Raw genomic sequence first — 21,955 nt, forward strand, 5'->3', positions numbered from 1 at the left:
GGAAGGTAGCAGGAACAGTGTACAGGGTGCTGGAGCCTACTTGCCTCTCCTGTGGCGGGGGGCAAGCTGCCAACAGGCTGAGCAGCCTCTGAGCTGCAGGGGACCCTGGACCTCCACAGTGGTGGCGCTCTGCAGGCGGCACCAACCTGCTAGCACCCTGCCCAGGCAGTACTAGGGGGGTGCTGCTGTAGGAGGGAAGGACCAGGGCCCCCTGCAGGTCAGGGACCACTTAGCCTGCATGCAACTTGCCTTTCCAAGCAGGGGAAATTCAGGTAGGCTCTGGAAAAAGAAAAAGGATTGGGCCCCTCACCACTTTTTTTTCCTCCCGCCTGCCTCCATCTCCTGCAGCTGGGGGATGAACTGCCGGCAGGCCAAGCAGTCACTGAGCTGTGGGGGCCCTGGTTCTTCCCTCCACAACAGCAACACTCCCTGGAACACCCAGGTGGGCTGCTAATGGGCAGGTGCTGCCCAGGGGGTCCTGCCACCACAGAGGGAAGGAGCAGGGCCCCCTGCAGCTCAGGGCCTGCCGGCAGCTCGCACCCAGTGGCAGGAAAGATAAGCAGGCTCTGGGCAGAAAAAAAAAGTATCAGACCCCTCACTACTTTTTTTTCCGCCCTAGTGGAGCCTGCCTGCAGTAGCGGGGCGAGAAGAGGGGGTGGGGGCATCACTGTGATGTGACTGAAGCCCCTAAATTGAAATGGTGGGTTTTTAATTGACACAACAAAAAACCCACCAATTAAAATCCCACGATTTCAATTTAGGGAGAACTAAACCTCCTTTCACATGTACAAGTACCCCAGACTGTTGTTCCAGAGTGAAGCTGTGACCCTCAGGCACAGTCCTTCCTCCTGTGCTGCATAGAGGTCAGGTCTACAGTGGGTTGACACTCAACATTTTTAAGTCTTGGAAATATTCTCTAGGCCTACTTCATCAGATGCTATAAATGGACTTTCAGTCTAAGACTATCACCTACAAAAGCTTATGCCTATCTGAATAAATTAGTCTCTAAGGTGCCACCCTGCTGTGTCTTCTGCCTGACTTCAGATTAACATGGCTAACTACTTCCCTGTACTCCTATAGATCTGGGAATATTCCAGGTTCTTTATGCTAAGGCACAGTAGGATTCTTTCCCAGCCAACTGAGGGAGAACTTTTCAAAATTTTCCTCAGGATGAATTATTAAAAGGCACTGAAGAAACATCAGTAATTAAATGATTTATTCTGAATCCTGACCATTTTAGCTTGCATCCCACTAGGCAAGACAGTTGTAACTTAAGTGAGCAGTTAACAAGATAAAGATTCTCTTTATTATAATAAAGCAGTAAGTTTTAAATGCAAAGCATGCTTTGGTAAAATTTTCCCCCTTCTGTATTTTATGAAGTGAGAATTTTTTTTAAAACTGAAAACATTTTTAAATGCTGCTTTTATTTGAAAATTAATTCTGATTTCCATCCAAAATTTTGAAAACACAAAAAAAATATATGGGGGGGGGGGAAGAGAGAGAGACTTCATTCTCTTTTTTATTCCCTTATTAAAAATTATATTCCTGTGTACAAAATGTCTTGGGGGTTGAAGATTTGTTTTCCTGGCCTGTTATAGCCATGTGAATCTGAATGAGAAAATATAACAGTCTTTGCTAAAATCTCTTGTATACCTACACACCATGAACTAGGATTTCATTTCTGTGATGGAAAGAACTGTTCTAAGCCATACAGGAAACAGTTAATATGCATATAGGATGCCTGCTCCTAACAATCACACCAACACCTTCCTATCTGAGGTTTCAAGGCTTTAAATCAACTCTGAATAAAAGAACTAAAATCAAATCTGGAAATGTAAGTTGAAATGTACAGCAGCAGAATTTGTATGGTAGTTTTTAAACTGTCCTAAACATCTGCAATTATATTTGCTTTTAAAAAAAAGTGTTTTTTTTAAAAAAAAGCAAAGCTGGTTTAACAGGATTTACTGAAAACCACTAGAAAAAAACAGTAAGGTATGGAAACAAGAGCAATTTACTGCAAGGTAAGTTGGGGTGGGAACTTGATACAGACTAGCTGGTGCACTAAGCTCTTATCTCACAAGGGATTCAGCCCAGTTCCCAGCTACAGGGAAGCTCACAGTGCAGGCTTTACTTCCCTGCCCAGGCTGGGAGCCAACCTGACCGTGCCTCCTCCTTGCTTCCTGGGCTGGCTGAGGAGGGAGTGGGGGGAAAAATGGCCCGCAGTGAGGGCTCCCCACTGCACCTGGCACAGCCCAGCGGGGAGTCCAGAGTTGGGCAGCAGGTCCATTCCCACCCCCACTCCCTCCTCAGCCAGCCTGCTGGTCAAGGAGGGGGCATGGCCAGGTGGCTGGCTCAGCTCATGGCTCCAGGTATGAAGGGAAAAAGAGAAATGCCCCACTGAGGTTTCCTCTTTCCCTTGACACTGGTGAGACCCCAGCTGGGGGTCCAGTGCCAGGCAGAGGGGAGGGTTTCCACCCAGACTGAGGAGGGGGCATGGATCTGGGGAGAGAGGAAGAAGCGGGGAGAGAGGAAGAAGCACTTTGCTGGGGGCTTCTCCCCCTTCCCCCTGTGTGTGGGAGACCCTGGCTGAGGGTCCAGTGTGTACTGGGGGCGGGATTTTCCCCCAGGCAACCTCTTCAGCTGGACTGGACTGAGGAGGCAGAGTGGAGCTAGGGGCACCAGCTCTGGGCACAGGGAGAAGGGGGAAAAACAACCACCAGGGGCTTCCCTCCTTCCCCCCGTCCCCAGTGCTGGAGACACCCCAGCTGGCGGTTTGGTGAGGGGGAGAGGGGGAGTCCCCCCCATGCCCCCTCCTCAGCTGACTGGTGGATAAAGAGGAGGTGTGGCTGGGAATATCACTCATCTCCCAGCTCTCTGCACTGCCCAGCAGGCTGGGAGGTACATTTTAGCACCCCTGGCTCCAGGTATGGGCCATTGCAGGGGTCTGGCTGCCTTTCACTTTTGAAAAGTGAACATCAGTTCACTTTTTTATTGGCTAAATCTAAGTAGTTTACAGAAACTTGCAAGGATTGAATCAATTGAGGTGGTCCAGTCATCCACTCAGGTGATCTTCAAAAAGCATCTTGATGCTCATCTCGCTGAGGTCATCTGATCCCAGCAGTCTTTGCTGCTCAAGTGCAGGGTGGGGCTGGACCCAATGATCTGTAAGTTCCCTTCCAGCTGCTAACAACTATGAAATTATGAATTTAACCTCAGGCTTTTTGGCTGTCTGTATTTAGCCATATAGTGCCATACTTGGATCATCCTTTTTTCGTAACTCAACTCCTGTACAATTTGAAAGTATTTTCAGATAATGAGAAGGTGGTTGCATGAATTTTATCCACAACTGTCACTCTGATCAATTACTTTGTTGTACTACTTTCAGAATCTGTTAGATTTTGACATTTGGGCTGGTTTCTTGTTAAAGAGCTGCAAATAAACTCCTGTCTTTTCTTGCCATTACTACTTCATCTGGCACACTTTTAGTCCCTGACCAAACATGCCTAAAACGAAAAAAGTAATGGTTAAAGCAAGACAAGTTATCCTATTTGTTTCTTTTTATTATGCTGAGGGGCAGTTCTTACAAAATTCCAAAAAGGGGGCTTTAACCACAGGATTCTGAATAGACTGCATTTTTTCTGTACTTTTTATTAAGGCATGCTTCATCTTTTTCATAATACAAGACTGGCTAAAAAGTGCAACAAGGATGCACAATACAGGGCCAGTGATACCCTATCTTCCTTGAGGGCTAAGGAACGGGAGAGAGAGAATGCCATAGTTTTGTTTAGGAGGGTTATCACGGGAATATGGTGACTTGACCTTTCTTAGTACTCTTTAAAAAAAAGTGTTGCCTCTTTGTTAAGCCTAGCACAGATTCTTACCATCTGAAGCTGATGATAGTGCGACTATGCATGTATGGACCTCAAGAATCATTATATGCTGAATGTACTGCTACTTTAAATTTGAGCTCATCTTCATCTCAGAAAGCTGTCCAAACTATTTTCACAGCACGCCTCTTTCATTTCCCAAATCTACTGTGAGCTTCCCTGCAGATCCACAATTCTGCAACACGTTGCCAAAGCTGCTGTCCTCCACTGCTACAGTCATCCCCATTTTGCACTTTGAAAATGTAATAGCTTGTTATAATCAAATACAGTTTCTCTTTCAAGCGACAAACTTCATAGCAGCAGGGCACTGGCAGCCATTATCCCCATTTTTTCTGTGGCAAATTAGGGCTCCTACAGACTTGCAGTGAGGCTGCTTTGATGTGCTATAAATCTAGCATGTCAGAGCAGACTCAATTAACTGGGTCTGCTGGAGTGTGGAAATTGATGTGCCCCATCAGCTTCCAGCATCACGTGTATCAGTGCCCCCATGCTGAAAAATGGTGGTGAGGGGCTTAAAACTAAAACTTGTTCAATGAGCTTTAGTTCAAAGCATCCCACTGCCATTTTTCAGTGCAGGAACCAATTGCGATTGGGTACTTTTAATGAAAGCTGACTAATGAAAGCGTCTCCCTTGACTACCCCCACCTCCCAGAGCACATCTATAAATGCCCTTAGGGTGTCATATTTGTATGTTTATTTGGGGTCATGTTGTATGAAGAAAACATGGTAATAAATACTGCTATGCTAAACTGCAACTTGCAAGCTTCAAGTCTGTAGAAAGTTACAGGCTCTGAAGCACTGAGAATGACCAATCACAGGAGGGGCTCTCCTACAGAGACACAGGACGACTGCACCTTGGGCAGCAACAGTGCATTAGGTGGTGGATGTTATAGTTGTGCCTCCCTCCTAACCATCCTACCCGCTACATGCATAGCCGAGACTTCTGCCCTAGTTACTACACCCCCACTCCCAAATTACTGTGCTGTTCTCCTGGGACATTTATACACATGCTCCAGTACGTGAGGGGTGGGGGTGGGGGGTGCTTTAATTAGAGCTGCTCCATGAGCCACTCTAAATAAAGCACCTGGAGCATCATGTGTATCATCGTTCCCATGCTGAAAAATGGTGGTGGGGGTGCTTTAACTAAAGATCACAGAATAAGCTTTAAAGCACCCCCAGTGCCATTTTTCAGCACGGGGTTGCCGACACACTGGAGTCTGCTGGAGCACAGTAATTACCACACTACAGCAGATTCAATTAAGCGAGTCTGCTCCAACACACTGTAATTGGAGTGTGCAATTACAGTGTGTTGGAGCACCCTCAATGTACATGTATAGGCACCCATAGTTCCCATTCCTTTATGCCAGAGAGCCTTATGGCAAAGAACAGTAAGATTCTGTTTCTGCTTCTTGAAACATTTAGAAAACTCTGGGTGCTAATTTGGAGAGACTCAGGAGAGAACTACATTCAAAAGTAAAACATTCACGTACTACTTTAACAAACTTGGCAGACAACTATTGATTTATGTTCAGAATATGAATGACAGTTTAATTACCATCTGCAAATCTGCTTCTCTGAACTGTGAAGATGACTAATCATTGGTCCACAAAATCTACACATATTCATGACAGGAGATCCAGAGAAAAAGCAACAGCTATTTGCAATGTGAATAAGATGACAGTATAATTGATAAAGACATAACACTACTAGCTTTAATTATTTTTTCATATCTGTATCACAGAGGACGACAGCCTGATTTAATGTTAAGTTTAAACAAAGCAATTGATCATATCTTTATTTCCCATCTTACTTTAAAGTTTTGTTTTTTGTTATCAAGTGCAGCATTTTCCTCTAAATGCATTTCTTATTGCACACCTGTTAAATCTGATTTAACCACTTTAACCTAACATGCATAGATACATGTTTTTTCTGTTAAAAGCCTGTTATATTTTCTAGACAAGTAAAAAGATGAAAGCACTTCAGCCACCTAATTTTTTTCCCTGCAAGAGCATGAGATTGTACAATAAGATGTGTAAACAGAACTAGTTTCATAAATCTAAGGGAACAAAAAGGAACTTCAGTTACAATTATTAAAAAACCAAAATAAACCATGAGATTATTTTACTAAATATACACTTACCTTGAACCTGAAGAACAATGAACAGATAGGCTCCTAGTAATCTGACATAAGCCTTCAGGCGAGTCATTGTTCACTTTGAAACTTTCCTGTGTACTGTCACCTGTAGCAACTGGCCCTGCTGCTTGACAAATTTTAAAGTTGATTGGTTCCGAGAAGCCTCATATAAGCTTTAGTAGCTAAATGATTTAGTAGCTAATGATGATTTAATAATTATTCCAACTTGCCTCCTGAAATATATAATGAAAGTAAGATGTTAAGTAGTTGCTTAAAATTCTTCCACATTTGAAAGAAGGAAAAAAAGGAGAATATTTTAAATGGATCAAATGCAACTGTCCTACTGAAAATTAACTGCATACATTTATTGGGGGAAAAAAATCACTGAGATTAAGCCACTTTACAGAATACTATAATTATAACAAAGCCACAATTTCAGTATGAATACTAACAACAAGATATTTTGGAGTGCACCTTAGGCTCAAAATCATATTTAGAATTTTTACCAACATCATAAGATATAATGCTACACCCTACTGTGCAAACATTGTCTTAGGAATATGTGTTGTTTTACCACTGGAGAGATGCAATCCATTTAAAAACTGTTAGCCTCTATACTCCTAGCAAAGTATTACTACTATATTACTAAAAATGGTTACTAGTAAGTGAGCTCTTTAGTTATGCCTCTTATGTAACAGAAACATTACACTCAGATACCACACTTTAGAAAATGCTTGTAGAATAGCAAACACCTAAATGAAAATAATATTGCATGGGAGTCTAATTAATTACTTATTTTTACCATTATAGTCATTTAAGATATGTGAGCTGTACAAAACTATTAAAGTTATTTTTAAAAATGTAGCTGATCTCATTTTACATTCAGGCTCCAAGAAATCAGATATAGAAGACAGTGGAACCTCTTCCTCTCTTCCCCCACTATAGCCTATTCTTGTTTTTTTGTGAGTCAGTAGGGTCAAGCATTTGCTGAAAAAGATAATATATTCCAGCAGACAGCAATGCAATAAATTATTAATAACAACTTTTGCACCACCTCAGAACATTAATTTGTTCTTGGATTCTCATTTGGGCAGAAAATAAGCCACCACTGAGAAATCATGCCAACTCATGGGAATGCAACCGACTACAAAGTTAAAATATTTACCTGCTTAAGTCACTAAATGAAAAAATAGATAAGACAGTTAAACTAAAAAATTCACAATTCCACGTCCCTAGCTGGCAGATATTCTACTTGCTTTAAGTCAAATTGTTTTGTTCTCTTGCTTGTTCTCCTGTTTATAAGTTATTTTGTTCTGTTACTGTAAGCTGCCCTGAGCCTTTCTTGAGAAGAGCGGCATGAAAATTGAATACATACATGCATAAATACAATGGCTGCATTAAGTGTAGCACTGGTAGTCACTTTTTCCATAATTAAGTTTTTACTGTGATTAATAAAGCAAGCATAATTAGGCCTCAATGGACTAAAAAGCAACTTGAACACCTAAATAGTTAATAGAGACAAAGAAGATTTTGTACTAAGATGAACAGAGCACTGATTTTGCCTTTCTTTGGCCTCTTGTTTCAGTGGGCTTGACCCCCATGACCTCTGTCAGCCTGGCGCTATTCCTGAATGCAAAAACTTGTATTTGTTCAAGGATATGCTGCAATTACTGTTGGTGGCCGCTTCCACCATAAATAACTCAATCTGTCTGTTGATAGACCCAAGAACTTTTCATTTTAATTAGTGATTCAGAGGCATTTAACATGGAGGTAAATTACTGGCAGAGCAGGGAGGCGTCTGTCACTTTCAATTTGTATAGGTAGAGGGCATGGAGCCTTTGACCTGTGGCCTACTTTTCACACATCTGTGACTTCTTAGTATTGAAGTAAAAAGAAGTTTCATCACTGCAAGATGCAGACAGAACTGATGCAAAGAGAGACTATATCTGGATACAGAACTTTAAAGCCATAGAACTGGGACAGTTCTAACCGCAATGTACAATGAAATAATTCTACTTGCATTATTATGGCAGAATAGGAAACTAGAATTGAAATAAAGTCATGATAGAAGCATTGCTCTATACAACCTTTTCAGTAATACACTAGGCAAACAGTCTGAAAAAGTAAATGCAACATACTTTAATCTTACCTTCAGAAAAAGCTTTAAGCAGTGTCTGAACAATAAAATAACCAAACCATTCTAAAGCAATTGGTTGTAAATGAAAAAATAATAATGCCAAAGTCTGGTATGGAAGCAGCTTTATAGTTAGGAAACATCAATACAGTAGTATTAAATATGAATGTCATCACTTTTTCTTTATTAACCTTTTATAAGGAGGAAAAGTCTAGAAACTTAAATTATTAATAAAATACCTGAAATTAGAAAGGATAAGCTGAGTTTGTATTCAGTGCAAGAGTAAGGAAAGCCTTTAATGAAATGACTTGGTCAGCAGCTCCGTTAAACTGATATATGCCTGTTTTCCTTGTTTCATAAATAAAAACGCTTATTTTTAAAATGTATTTCTTGTTTAAGTTTTCAAGAAATAACAAGTACAACAGAATCTCGCCATCTTGCTCTCTGCTGTGATATTAACTACACTAAAATTGGTGATGTCACTCCATGGCCCAAAAATTTAATAGATGAGTGTTCTGGTGAAGTCTCGTAATAAATACATGTTTCATCCACTAGTGTGCTATGAAGTAAACTAAAACTTAACAGTCACAAAGAAATGAATTAGGTCATTTTATGTGATGCATTCCCCCTGTTCATAAAAACCTCAAATGCTGTCAGGAGGGCTTCGTATGGAAAACGTGCATTCTTTTAGCAGGATCAGGGCCATTTTGCACAGTTTCATTTACAAGGCAATGTGCAAACATAACCTCAAAACGGATCTCCCAAATCTTTGAGGAAATTAGAGAGCTTTTAACACAGAGTTAAAAGCAGCTTCAGAATGCTGTTATACCTGGATGCTACTAATTTCATCTCCACACTGAGAATCAGTCATATATATCTAGATATCTATATCTATTTAAATATCTATATCGATATAGACGATTTATTAAATAATCTCTAGCATATATATATGCAAGGGACTATGGACAGGCATTCAAAAAGTTGAAGCCTGAATTGATGAAATCTTTACAGGTTAGAGTAACCTGCAAAGACTTATCCGATTTGCAAGTGACTAGACATTCACTTTTGATTCTGGAAATGCAGGCACATGCCTGCAGAGGCTCAGGCTAGATGCTGGCGGTGCCAGAGCAGCCCTCCCTTCCCTATGGCAGCAACCACAAGGCCAAAGGGAAGCTGCCCTGGGGGGCATGGCCACGCCCTGGCAGGCTGCTAAGTATGACTGTGGAGGGGTTTAAAACCCCACCCTGGCCTGTAGGGACCTTCACCAGGGTGTGCCTGGAGGGGGAGGGGAAAAGCAGCCCTTGCCAGGCTTGTGCCAGGGCGGGGGGGGGGATTAAACTCACCTGTCTCCAGGCAGGCATGGGACTCCAGCTGGGGTCTGTCCACCTTTCCCCCAGTCCTGCTTGGGGAGCTGGGAGCCTGGCCAGAGCTGGCCAGCATGGCCCTGCTATTCATCCAGGGCTGGGGCTGTGGGGTTGAGTCAAGCTGACCTGTGTGTGCTGCTGAGGGCGGATGTAGAGGGGCCAGCCTGGGTTGGGCTGCCAGGGCCAGGCCCTTCCCAATTGGCTGGGACTACAGGGGCTGCATTACCAGATTGCTCCCAGCTCCCAGGCCCGATATAAAAAATTTATCTTTTACTAATAAGAATTTTTGATAAATCTTAGAAACTTATTAGCTAGAAATGACTTAGAAGGGGAAGAACCTGGGTATACTAATTGATCACAACGAGTTATGAATGTGATGCAGCTACAAAAACAAATGTGACCATATGATGCATCAATCTAGATACTTCCTACGGAAACAGGGTAACATTAATGTCAACGCACAAAGCACTAGTTAGACTTCATCTGGCATTCTATGTATAGTTCTTGTTATGCATGTTCAAGAAACATGATCTGAAACTGGACAAAGTGCAAAGAAGGGCTACTAGGATGATCAGAAGGGCTATTAGGATGATTCAGAAAGCCAATCACATGAAAGGAGACTCAAAGAGCTTAGCTTATTTAGTTTAGCAAAACAAAGGCTGACAGGAAATATGATTGTGCACTATACACCGGGGTTGATAAACACCATTAAGAAGAAGTGCTATTTAAGCTAAAGGACAATGATGGCACAGGAACTGGCCACAATTAAAATTAAGTCTGATTTCTAACCATCATGAATGACAGTGAAGTTCTGGAACAGCCTTCCAAATGGGAACAAAAGTCATTAGTAGCAGATGAAGCTTCACTAATTTATGACAGGTATTATGTCAGGGCAATGGACTTGACCCAGGGTAGAGAAGGCCAAGCTTTTTGGCAGGTGTGGTACAAATTAGCCCCTCACTCTGAGTACTACTCTGATCCCTTACCCTTGCCTCTGTCCAATCTGATGCTCTGCTTTCTGCTCCCAGCCCCTCTGCTCCTTGTCTGATTTGCTACTCTACTTTTGGCTCTCTGCCCTATCTGCCACTGTGCTGCATGTCCTCTTCCTGATCTGCCACGTGCCACATGCAGAGGTTGTCCTGCCACTTGCAGCACACAGGTTGCAAGTTGGCCACTCCTGGCCCAAGGGATTCCTACTAGAACTTTGTGTAATACATTTAAAAGGGACACAAGTTCAAAATCTAATCACAATGATAACCATTTGTAAATAGTTTCAAATTCTGAACCTGCAGACTTCCCTGGTCAAATTTAATCATTTTATATCCATCCGTTTTTCCTGGAGAACCTTTTCTTTTCTATGAGAGAGAATCCTATACAAAGAAGCAAAAGCTAACTATACTTAAGTGCTGACAAATTATCACACAATACAAGGTAATTCCCAACCCATCAGATTTAAGTGCACGGCATTATTTTATTGTATTATGAATAATGAAACTAACACATCATTACAATTCAGAGGCAAGACAATATACCTGGGCCAGATTCATAGGTGATATAAACCAGTTTAGCTCCACTGAGATAATGTAGTCAACATAAATTTTTAGAAAGAACATAATCAATTTATCCTTATTAATTTTTAAAACACATTCTGTCCTATACTAATGCATGTAACCTGAATGGGTTTTGCTAGTCCAATCATATGCTATTATGACAGCACAATTAAGTTCTAAAACTTAAAATGTGACAGAAATGCATATTTCAGTGCTCTGTGACAAAGCATGTCAAATTTTATAGAAGTTTTAATCCAATATGCATTTGTGTACATCATATACCATCAGGCGCAGAACAGGAAATAAAAGAAAAAATGTTTGGAGAATGTTTATAAATAACAGTAGTTCACTTTGTGATGGGGTAACTCAACCCTGCTGTTACTGCAATAGTGTTTCTGTTCATATGGAAGTTAGTAGCAATTTTGCTTCCTGAAACAAAGTCATAATCAATAGAACATATCTCAGGGGTGGGCAATTATTTTGGGCGGAGGGCTGCTTTCCCAGTTTTGGCAAGCTGTTGAGGGCTGCATGGGTAGCCCTGCCCCTTGACAGGTGCCCTGCCCCCTGGTCACCATCTTGGGACCAATGTCTCGGGGCCAGTGCCGATGGGGCTGAGAGCAGGGCGCAGGCTGGCAGGGGTCTGTGGAGCGGGGCTGGGCTGCACCAGCAGGGAGAGGGGGGAGCTGGCCCAGCTCCATAGAGCCCCTGCCAGCCAGAACCCTGTACTCCTGCTGCCCCGCTGGCGCTGGCCCCAGGACACCAGTGTGGGCCCCGTGCACCTGCTAACTCCCAGTGCCCCCCCAGCCCCACAGTACAGGTGAGGGGCAGCACACAGCCCTGACCCCCTGCTCGCCAGCAGGGAAGAAGTTGGTGTTGAGCATAGGAAAAAGTGCTGCCCTCCCTCCCCCGTGGCCCGAGCTCCCTGCTGCAGCCACTCACAGCCCATGTGGAGCTGTCCTGAGCAGGCACAGGTGAGGGTTGGGGTGGAGAGGCAGCAGATTTTTGCAGCTGGCCCAGGTTCTGGGTAGCTGCTGACAGCTACAGAGCCCGGCTGGGGGGCAGGGGCAGCAGGGCATCCTGCCATGTACCCCCTTGCCCTCATTTTGTTTTGAGCAGGCGGGGGCAGCCCCGCCCGGGCTGCAAGCAGCTGCAGCAGGGAGCTCTGGCCACAGGGTGGGCAAGGGGCCGCTTTTCCCAGTGCTCCACACCAGCTCCTTCCCTGCCCTTTCCCTCACCCCTACCCGAGGTTCCGGCACAGGGCAACCATGTGGTTCCAGGCCAGAAGCCCCTGCTGAGGGGTCCAGCTGGGGGGCCAGGGTTGGACAGGCCCTGCTGTTGCGGGAGCCTGCTGGGCTTTCCCTGGGTCCTACTGGGCTGGGTCTGTTTGGGCTTAGCCAGAACCCATACCCTTACCATGGGTACTTAGAAATTTGTATCAAGTTCCTCACATCTGTGGCTGGGGTGGAGAAGGAGGTGAATTCCATTGCCCTAATGTATCCGGACTCAGGTTGGATAAAGGGGGCCTCCCTCCTCATTGGGACCAAGTCCAGTGTATTCCAAGTCCTGACCCGATATTGTAGGCAACAGGCTGGCCCATACTATCAGGAGCAGTTACTAATGCACGCTCTATGTTCTGAGGCCTGTGCCCATTGGGAGAGAAGGTGCTGAAGGTGTGGGTTTTTTTTGGTTTTGTTTTTTTTATAGAAGGACTCAAATATTATGGTCACTTGCGATCCACTATCCAGAATGGCCATACACATTTTGCCATTCACTACCACTGGGACCTCTGCCCTAGGGCCTGTTAGTTCTTCAGGCAGTGAGTTTGAGACCAGGGCTTGGGAGTCTGGTAGGCTCTGGGGAGAAGCTGACTCCCCTGCTCCACCCATCCCTTATTTCCTGCCCCCCATCAGGCCTTTAGCCACTCAAAAACTAGGTCTAGGTTGTCCGGCTGTGTATAGTCTTGGGCTAAGTGCCCATATTCCCCACATTTATAACAGGTCCCCAGCATCTTAGTCCCAGCTTTGGTCTTGGCCCAGGGTGGGGCAAAGGATTGGGTCCAAGGCTGCTTCCCTGGAGGAGCCCTGGAGACTGTGGCTGCCCACACTGGCTGAGAGGACTCTTCTTCAAACTCTGAGGGGCCCTCTTCCTGTGGGGTCACCGCCGTTACCCGACTAACAGGTCCCTGATGTGAGAAGACTTCTTCACGGACCCACATGGCATCCCATAGGTGAAGGATCTTCTCCTCCTCCCTCATTTCTTTCACTAACTTGCTGAATCCAGGATGGTTGGTTTTCCGATCAGCCAGATTCAAAAGCCTAATAAGGGCCAGGTTGTATCGGGCCCCTATTTGGACCTGCCAGAGCCTCACATGATCCACCTTGGTCGGGCTAATGGCCCCTTGCACAACCACTCTTTGCAACACCCGCTCCAAGCATAACAAATACGAAGATGCAGCCTCGCCTTTGTGCTGGAACGTGCTGAGCAGTTCATAGTATGCTCTCCCGCCATGGGATGGCTGTCCAAAAACATCCTGTAGGGTCTGAAGGCACTGCTGTGTGGTGATACCAGGATTCTGGAGCTTAGAAGTCTGGATGACTCCAAAGGCAGGCTCCCTTAGTACGTCAAGAAGACGCTGCCGCTTCTTTTCATCTGGTATCTGCCATGTCATCAGAGTTTCCTGTATGTGGGCAGTCCAGGACTCGAACCCTTCCTCTCCTAGAGGGACTGGGAGATTTCCTGAGAAGTTCCTCAGTCTTTTATATGCAGGTTGGCCATTTGAAGAATTTAGCACTTCCCTGATGACCTGCTGCAAAGCCACAATCCATTCGGAGGTAACACAGGGGGATGCTGTTGCCATTCCTTGCTCAGCGGATCCTTGCCCATTCTCTCTCCCAGATTGTTGAGGACTAGCAGGATCCGACATGATTCCCTCTCTGGCTCTCTATAGAGACACACACAGCACCTTACAATACCAAATTACCTGCTAACAGATCCTGGGCGACCCCCCAGAATGTAACCCAGGTAACTTGGGTATATACTCACCTTCTCCAATTGAAGGGGATTGTTAGTTGGCAGGTGTGCTGTGGGGTGGGAACTGCAGACTGCTCAGTTTCCCTCCGTCCCTATAGGACCAGGCCAGGCCAGTCAGTGGACTTAACTATATACACATTTATTTACACTAACTTATCATAAGCGAAAGGAATATGGATACGAACATATGTACAATGTATAAATATATATTTATACGATATCTAAACCAGTAACACAAAAAATACCCTTTGGGTAAATGACAGAAAACCTTATACCAGTGCTCCAGATATAGGTAAATCACAGGTAAGTATCTGATCTGAAACAGATAAACCCCAAAGATAAACTCAATCCCAAGGGGAAACCCCAATGCCCTTGGGCCTTTCCCAAGCCCTACAAAGAAGCTGGTAACTTTAGGGGGGCCCTCTCAGTGGGACCTCCTCTTTCAGGAGCCCTTAACTAACCGGGGGGGGCAGACTCCCCTTCCCTGTGGGAATCCTCTTTTCCCTGCAACTCATGGCTCCCAGGCCTGGAGGGCGGTCCTCGTCCTCTGTCCCAAGCTGTTTTCTTGCCTACAGTGGGCTTCGGTGGGGGGAAGGGGAAAGAGGTGTTGCTGTCCCCTGGAACAGGGCTCCGCAATGCAGGGCTTCTGGGGCCTCTGGCTTGGCCCTGTTGGCTGGCTCAGTAGCCTGATCACTGTCTGGCTCTCTGGACTCAACCTTTTGCTATGGGTCAGAGGCCTGGGCTCCTTTGTGTAGCACCAGGCTGGGTCTGCTCCTGGACTCTCTGTGTAGCACCTCCTGCACCAAGCTCCCAGCCTTGTTCTGGGGGTTGAGGACCTGAGCTGCCCAAGCACTCCAAAGGTCCTACTCCACGCACCATCCTGTGCACCATGTCTCTGGCCGCATGCCAGGGGTTGCAGACCTGAGCCACCTCACGCAGCTCCCAGGCTCTGGATGCCACGTGCGGTGCTGCACACTGAGAGCCTAGCTGCTGGAGCGGTCTGCTGTTCCCCACTGATGGAAGTCTTCAGGGGCACTTCTGGGCTACTGCTTCACCTTGCTGAGCAGCCTTCCTCAGCTCTTCTAAGCCCCACTCTTCTCTCTCTCAAATGTGCTCCCCTCTTGCTTGGCAAACAGCTCCTTTTATATGCTCCAGGGCTCCGCCCCTTAAGTCTTCTGGACCTGAGTGTTGCAGTCTTCAATTAGGTCCGTGGGGGAGGGGGGGAGAGGGGGATGGACTCCTCTCCCCCTCCCCTCAGGAAAGGGGCGTGACTGAACTCCTCTTGCTGCCTCCTGATTGGGGGATGAGCTCCACCAATCAAAACAGCAAGATTTCAAGCCTGGGACTCAACCCAAGCTCCAAAAGGCAAGCTTGCTACATATATTAGAAGCCTGCCAATTACTAAACTTTTGTCTCCAAAATCCCAGTGAGTATGAACACGAAGAAAATGTATGAATACCTCAAAATTTAACAGAAACCCAAATTACTAATGAACTCTTAGTTAGAAGAATTGAATAAGAAAAAAATATTAAGTTAATATAACAGGATACCATTCACATGCTTTGCTAAAGCTCCCATTCAGAGGCAATAAGGGAAACATGAATTATTAAAAAAAGATAATAAATGTCACATGCCATTTTATTACCTGTGTATCTCAATAATTCCTCCATTTGATACTGTCTACTGGGCAGCAAGTATAGACTGGGAGCTACAGGAAAAAGATGCTACAAAGAAGGTTAACTCCTGCATGGATTCATTTAAATTTACATATATGTGTAATTGCACTGAAGCCAGGGCTGTAAAGTTTAGAACCAAGACAATTTGTTTTATAGCAGTGATTCTCAAGCCAGGATGCCACAGCACCCTGGGGTGCCTTGGGATCCTTTTAAGGGCACCACAGGGTGCCATGCAAGTTAGCGTTGGTAGGTATGCAAACAATTCACTAGATAAACCCAGAGATTTCAAAGAGGAATTCAACATTAAAAACATTCTGTCCTCAGTGCTCTTGAGTTCTCTGCAACAAAAAGAACTGCTCTATTATTTTTATATAGTCAAAAAAATGAATGAAAGCTAGGATCTGGCATTTTCCAAGGAGTGCTTCAAGTCTTCTGAGGAGTGCCTCAAATAGAAAATGTTGAGAAACACTGCTGAGAGAAATTTTTTTAATGCTTTCCAGTTTATGAAAACACATGGGAAGAATGCTGTCAGTGCCACACAGCCCATCTATTAACATGTGCTTTAGTGTTTTAAAATATTTGATCACATCTTCAAAATATTTTGTACAAATAATAATTATAACAAATTAAGAATTATAGGGGCAGGTTTTATTCACTTAATATCTTCAATCTATTACCATTGCTATCCATAACACTCACAAAACACATCTATAGAAATAAAAAGGATAAGATAAATATTTTAGCCTGCACAGTCATTAAAAACAAGGGCCCCATTTTCCCCCTAAAACTTAAAACTAAAAAGTTATGAAATTATAGAAACTCTCTCATATAACTTGATTTAAACAATAATCTTGAAACCTGAAGTAAGTTATCTTAAGAGAACAGAAATTCAGTGTTTCAGAAGAAAAATTAAGAAAAGAATGAAAATGTTATCTCTTCAATAAATATTTCTGTTCCTCTTGCACATATTTTTTACTTTATGATGCCTTCAGGGAACACAGTTTCTCTCTTTGACTGCTAAGGATGATGAAGAAAAGGAAAATGGATTACACATTGCATTTCTGACAAAATGTGTAGTTAAACCAAGCTGGCTTTACAGCTACAAACAAGTTTTCCTACCTAAACACCTGTGGCTTGCATAAGATAATTTGTGATTAGGGGCATTTTGTTAAAACGTATGGTTTTTCTTTTCTAGAGTATCCTTTTAAAATAAGCATATGTAAAAAGAAAGAACACTCCAATGTTATGCTTGGCATGAATGAAAAAGAAAATAACACTGAAGAGCAGCAAAATAGAGCCATACTACTGGTTTTATGCTGAAAGAAAAGGCTACCAGTTACACTCCCCCCTTACATTCCCCCTGCATCTCAGTCTGCACCTTAATTCTTGCTTTTTATGTAGTAAGGTTTTCTAATTTTTCTGGCTAGCTGCCAGTTCCATAAAACAACTCAGAGTAAAGCTTTCTCCTTTCCTTGGGCCCCTCCCCTCAAGCAGCTCTAGGCGCCCCGTCTGACATGCTTTTCAAGGCATGCTAGACTACATAGCAGACTTCCTGGCTCCACTTCCATTGTTTGCATGGCTGCTTTGCTCCTTATCCAGAGCCTGGATTAGCATAAGAATACTGTCTTCCTACTCAGCTAGCAAACTCCCCTTCCACAACACATCCACCCCTCGTAAAAAAAAAAAATTTACTTTTTACATTCTGTTTCCTCATCTCCCAAATAACATTTTCTTATTCAAGTTTCTATTAAAAATTCTGATCAGGCTCATAAATATGTTTGCTTGAATAAGTGATTGTCAATAGATTAAGAGTAATTTTTGTTATTGCTGTTACAGATCCTCTACTCTTCTTGGTAATGATTTTATGTAGTACTTCATTACAAGGATAACCTTCAAAGCAAAGAGCACCGTGCATGCAACACAGAAACAGAAAAGATGTAGGAGAAAAAGAGCATTACAATCATAGAAAATTTGGGTTGGAAAGGACCTCATCTAGTCCAACCCCCTGCTCAAAGCAGCACCACCCCAACTAGATTATCCCAGCCTTTGTTGAGCCAGGCCTTAACAACCTCCAAGGATGGAGATTCCATCTCCCTTGGTAATCTGTTCCAGTGTTTCACCACCCCACCAGTGAGAAAGTTTTTTCTAATATCCAAACTAAACTTCCCTTGCTGCAACGTGAGAACATGAGCAACCCTAGCCCATTTTCCCTCTTAAAAAAACAAAAACACCCCCTCCCCCGGTAAATTTGTTAAATAATTTGTGCAAAAATTAATCTGAAATCTAGTAAGGAACACAGGATTTTGTATTGCTTTGCCAAAAACAAACTGGCAAATACTAGTAACAGGTTAAAAGTAGGAATTTCTCTTGCTACTTATTTGATAACAGATGTTTTTCATTCAGCTTCCACCTAGGGATGCCAGGAGCCATGTCCCCCCTACCCCCCTCCCATTTTTGATAAATCCCAGCAATAATGATAGAACCTACACTATTACTACAGGGGTATAACATGGTACTTCAGGACCAGGGATAGTAGGTAACTTGCTCTTTTCCATTTAAAGTAGTTCTTGTTAGTTTAAATAGTGTAAACAAAATTTTTTGCTTCAAAATAGATGTAAATACTGGTTTTTCATTATTTTTTGGGTGTAGTGTCATTTGGTTCAAGTTAATTCATCAAACCCCAAATTTTGTAAACAAGATAAATCACACCCTGTGAGTTTTATCAAGTAAACTTATAGTGGGATACCTGAAAAACTAGTTTGCTTTGTGTTTATGTTTGTGCCAGAATCAAGCCACGCTCCCAGGGTGGCCATGACACCCTTTAGTGGCCACGCAACTCCTGCCCTGCTCTCGTTCCCTGGGTACCTTTCCTTTTCTCTCACTTGCCATGCCTTTAAGTAATTAACTGATTTGTAAAAACGGAGACTATTGTAGGGTCCCAGAGCAAGCCCTCATCCATCCTTCAGTCAGCAGGGCCCTCCTGAACCCTACTGGTCCAGTCCTGAACCTCAAACACTAAGTGGGCCCTCCTGGCTCCACCCATGCCCCAGGGCACCTGTTGTCTTGAAGGCTATTTTTGGTCTCCTTCAGCCCCTACAGCCACATAAATCCATACCTCGCAGATGTTACTTGTTAATAGCTTCATTGGGGCACCTTGACCCAATATATTTTTAGGCATCCATGCCTTTGTTGCGTCTTCGGCCTTCCCAGTTTCAGCCCCTTCTCTCTACCTATGCCTAGCCTAGGCCCACTGCACTGGTCTGCAGCTTCTGGGCTCCAGCCCAGCAGGGGCTGGGCCCCTGGCCCTAGTTTTGTCCCTCTAGCACACTGGGCCCCCAGCCTTCCAGGCCCCAAGTCATCCCTGGCTTACATCCCTTGGTGTGTCCCTCAGGCAGTCCACTGTAGTCTCCTCACCCACTCTGTATAGCCACACACAGTCCACTGATTTAAAGCTTAAACAAAAATATAAGTCCACTGGCTACAACTAAAACTATCCCCGCACTGTGTCATACTATCCTGCAAACCCTTAGCTCCTTTACTTGTACCTCCTAGGGCAGCTCTGGTGTCACTCAGCCCCCCTCTGGGAGCTATAGTGATCAGGAACTCCTTTCCCTGCCACCTACAGAGCTAACCTGACCACCTGATCTCCAGCACTGGTTTTATATGCTTCCAAAGCTCCACCCCTTCCTGTCAGGTAGCTCTCCAGCCACCCACAGAAGTTTCCTTTCGGACCTGTGGACCAATTTGCCTTTCCCTGCTGCAGCTCAGCTCAGCTGCTTCTGGCTCTGTGCTTCTGAGATGCCTAGATGCCTGCCCTGGCACAACTTACTGCTCTGCAACTGTTTCCTGTGTTACTCCTTAGGGTAGCCTACATATATGTGCCTATGAGTCTCCCTGTTTGTGCATAGCTAGCTCATTAGTAGTCAGCCTGCTTCCTGGCTGCCAGCCCTCCCAGCACCAACTCAGTTTGTTGCAGCCTCCTCTTAAAAGGAGCCCCCAGAAGTAAAACCAGAATCTAACATCAGGGCCAACCAACTTCACCAATAACAATGCAAAACAATTTTACCAACGCTTAATTTGGAGGGAAGACGACCTTATCAGAATTAGAGGCTCAAACTTTATCCTTCACTCCATAAAGCAGACAGACTTCAGACCAGGGGCAGGCAATTATTTTGGGCAGAGGGCCACTTACTGAGTTTCAGCAAGCCATCAAGAGCTGCAGGACAGGCAGCACAGGGCAGATTAATATTAAATTTTATAAATTTTTTAGGGGCCCCGTGGGCCAGATAGAATGGCCTGGCAGGCTGCATCTGGCCCCCGGGCCGCATTTTGCCCACCCCTGATTCAGACTAACATGACTAATCATCTCTCCATGAACCAGCATAGCTTTATATCACAGCATCACATCCTTCTTTCAAGAGAACCAACTTAATTCTGGCCACCCTAAGCAGATCTTTGTCACCACCAGCTGATAGAAACACAGTTAGACATTTTCTGAAGTTAGTTGTAATCACTAATAGCCCAAAGTAGTACTTAAAGGAGCAAGCAAAAAAGTAGTGTTTAAAAGGAAGTAGTGTTTAAAAGGAAACTCCCCATCCTGCTGCCAGAACTTAAAAAGCAAAATGTTACAAATTATAAAAGACCTCTGAGATCCTAAAAACCTAAAGGAGAAAACTGAAATTTTTCAGACTATAGAAGTGAAATTTTAACTACCTTTAACCATTTTTTTAGTGATAGTAATACCATTTCCTGAGATTTTAAAAAAATTAGACACACTTTCTTGCATTACATCTGTATATTATTGTTACTGTGTTATGTAGTTTCACAGTATACAGCCTCCTCTCCCTCCTTCAGCGACCAACTGGCTCAGCAAGGGCATTCAGCAATGGCTGAGGACTAAAAGCGGGGCATACAACCAGTGGAAGGGAGGAGCTATCACCAAGGAGGAGTACTCCTTCTCTGCCCATGAGTGTAGGAGGGCTAATAGAAAGGCCAAGGCAGAGATGGAACTCAGGCTAGCGTCCAGGATTAAGGACAACAAAAAGTCCTTTTTCAAGTACATTGGGAGCAAGAAGAGGGTACCGGGCAATGTAGGGCCCCCGTAAGATGCAAACGGTAATTTTGTGGCTACACCAGATGAGAAAGCTGATATTTATAACAGTTTCTTTGCCTCTGTTTTCTTGAACAGGGACTGGGACATCCCATCTACCGGAGGTAGGGACAATCTCAGGGATAGCCCTGTCAGGCCTTCAATCAGTGCAGATGTAGTTAGGGATCTTCTGGAAGGGCTGGGCATTTTTAAATCTTCAAGTCCAGATGCCCTCCACCCAAGGGTGTTGAGGGAGCTGGTAGGGGTCATCACGGAGCTGTTGGCCCGACTACATGAGCATTCGTGGTCATCTGGCCAGCTGCCGGGTGATTGGAAACTGGGTAGTGTGGTCCCAAATTTCAAGAAGGGGAGGAAGGAGGACCCAAGTAACTATAGGCCCGTAAGCCTCACCTCAGTACCTAGGAAAATCTTGGAAAGAATCCTCAAGGAGCACTTCTGTGTGGGGCAGCAGGGGAGATCATGCTCAGGGGCAATCAGCATGGGTTCATCAAAGGCAGGTCCTGCCTGACCAACCTGATTGCCTTTTATGACTAAGTAACTAAATCCTTGGATGATCGTGTCACCGTGGACATAGTCTTTCTAGACTTTAAGAAGGCCTTTGACACAGTCTCTCACCCCACCCTCATCAATAAATTAAGCGACTGTGGCACTGATGCCTACACAATTGGATGGACAAAAAATTGGCTGATGGGGTGCACCCAGAGTGTAGTGGTAGACGGAATTGTTCTCAAACTGGCGAGATGTGAGCAGCGAGGTACCCAGGGCTTGGTCCTTGGGCCCGCACTATTTAACATCTTCATCAGCGACTTAGACAAGGGGGTGGAAAGCATGCTGTCCAAGTTTGCTGATGACACTAAGATGTGGGGCAAGGTGGACACACTTGAAGGGAGAGAGAGGCTGCAAACAGATTTAGACAGACTACAAAAGTGGGCAGATGAGAATAGGATGGGGTTCAGTGTAGACAGATGCAGGCTGCGCTGCACCTTGGGAGAAGGAAGCCACAGCAAACATAGGCTGGGGAGTTCCCCTCTTGAACGCAGAGAGGCGGAACGGGATCTTGGAGTCATTAA

General features: G+C 44.4%; 1 protein-coding gene across 1 annotated transcript in view; it reads right to left on the minus strand.

Annotated features, from left to right (window-relative positions):
• The window catches only part of BMPR1A (bone morphogenetic protein receptor type 1A), an 88,495-nt gene that overhangs the window by 38,266 nt on the left and 28,274 nt on the right, over positions 1-21,955 (minus strand). The window contains exon 2 of the mRNA XM_019555699.1: positions 6,028-6,254. Coding sequence (XP_019411244.1) covers positions 6,028-6,094 — 67 coding nt within the window. The 5' untranslated portion in view covers positions 6,095-6,254. The remainder of the gene's footprint in view (positions 1-6,027; positions 6,255-21,955) is intronic.

The sequence above is a fragment of the Crocodylus porosus genome, unplaced genomic scaffold, assembly GCF_001723895.1.
Source record: "Crocodylus porosus isolate Cpor-Errol unplaced genomic scaffold, CroPor_comp1, whole genome shotgun sequence".
Lineage (NCBI taxonomy): Eukaryota > Metazoa > Chordata > Crocodylia > Crocodylidae > Crocodylus > Crocodylus porosus.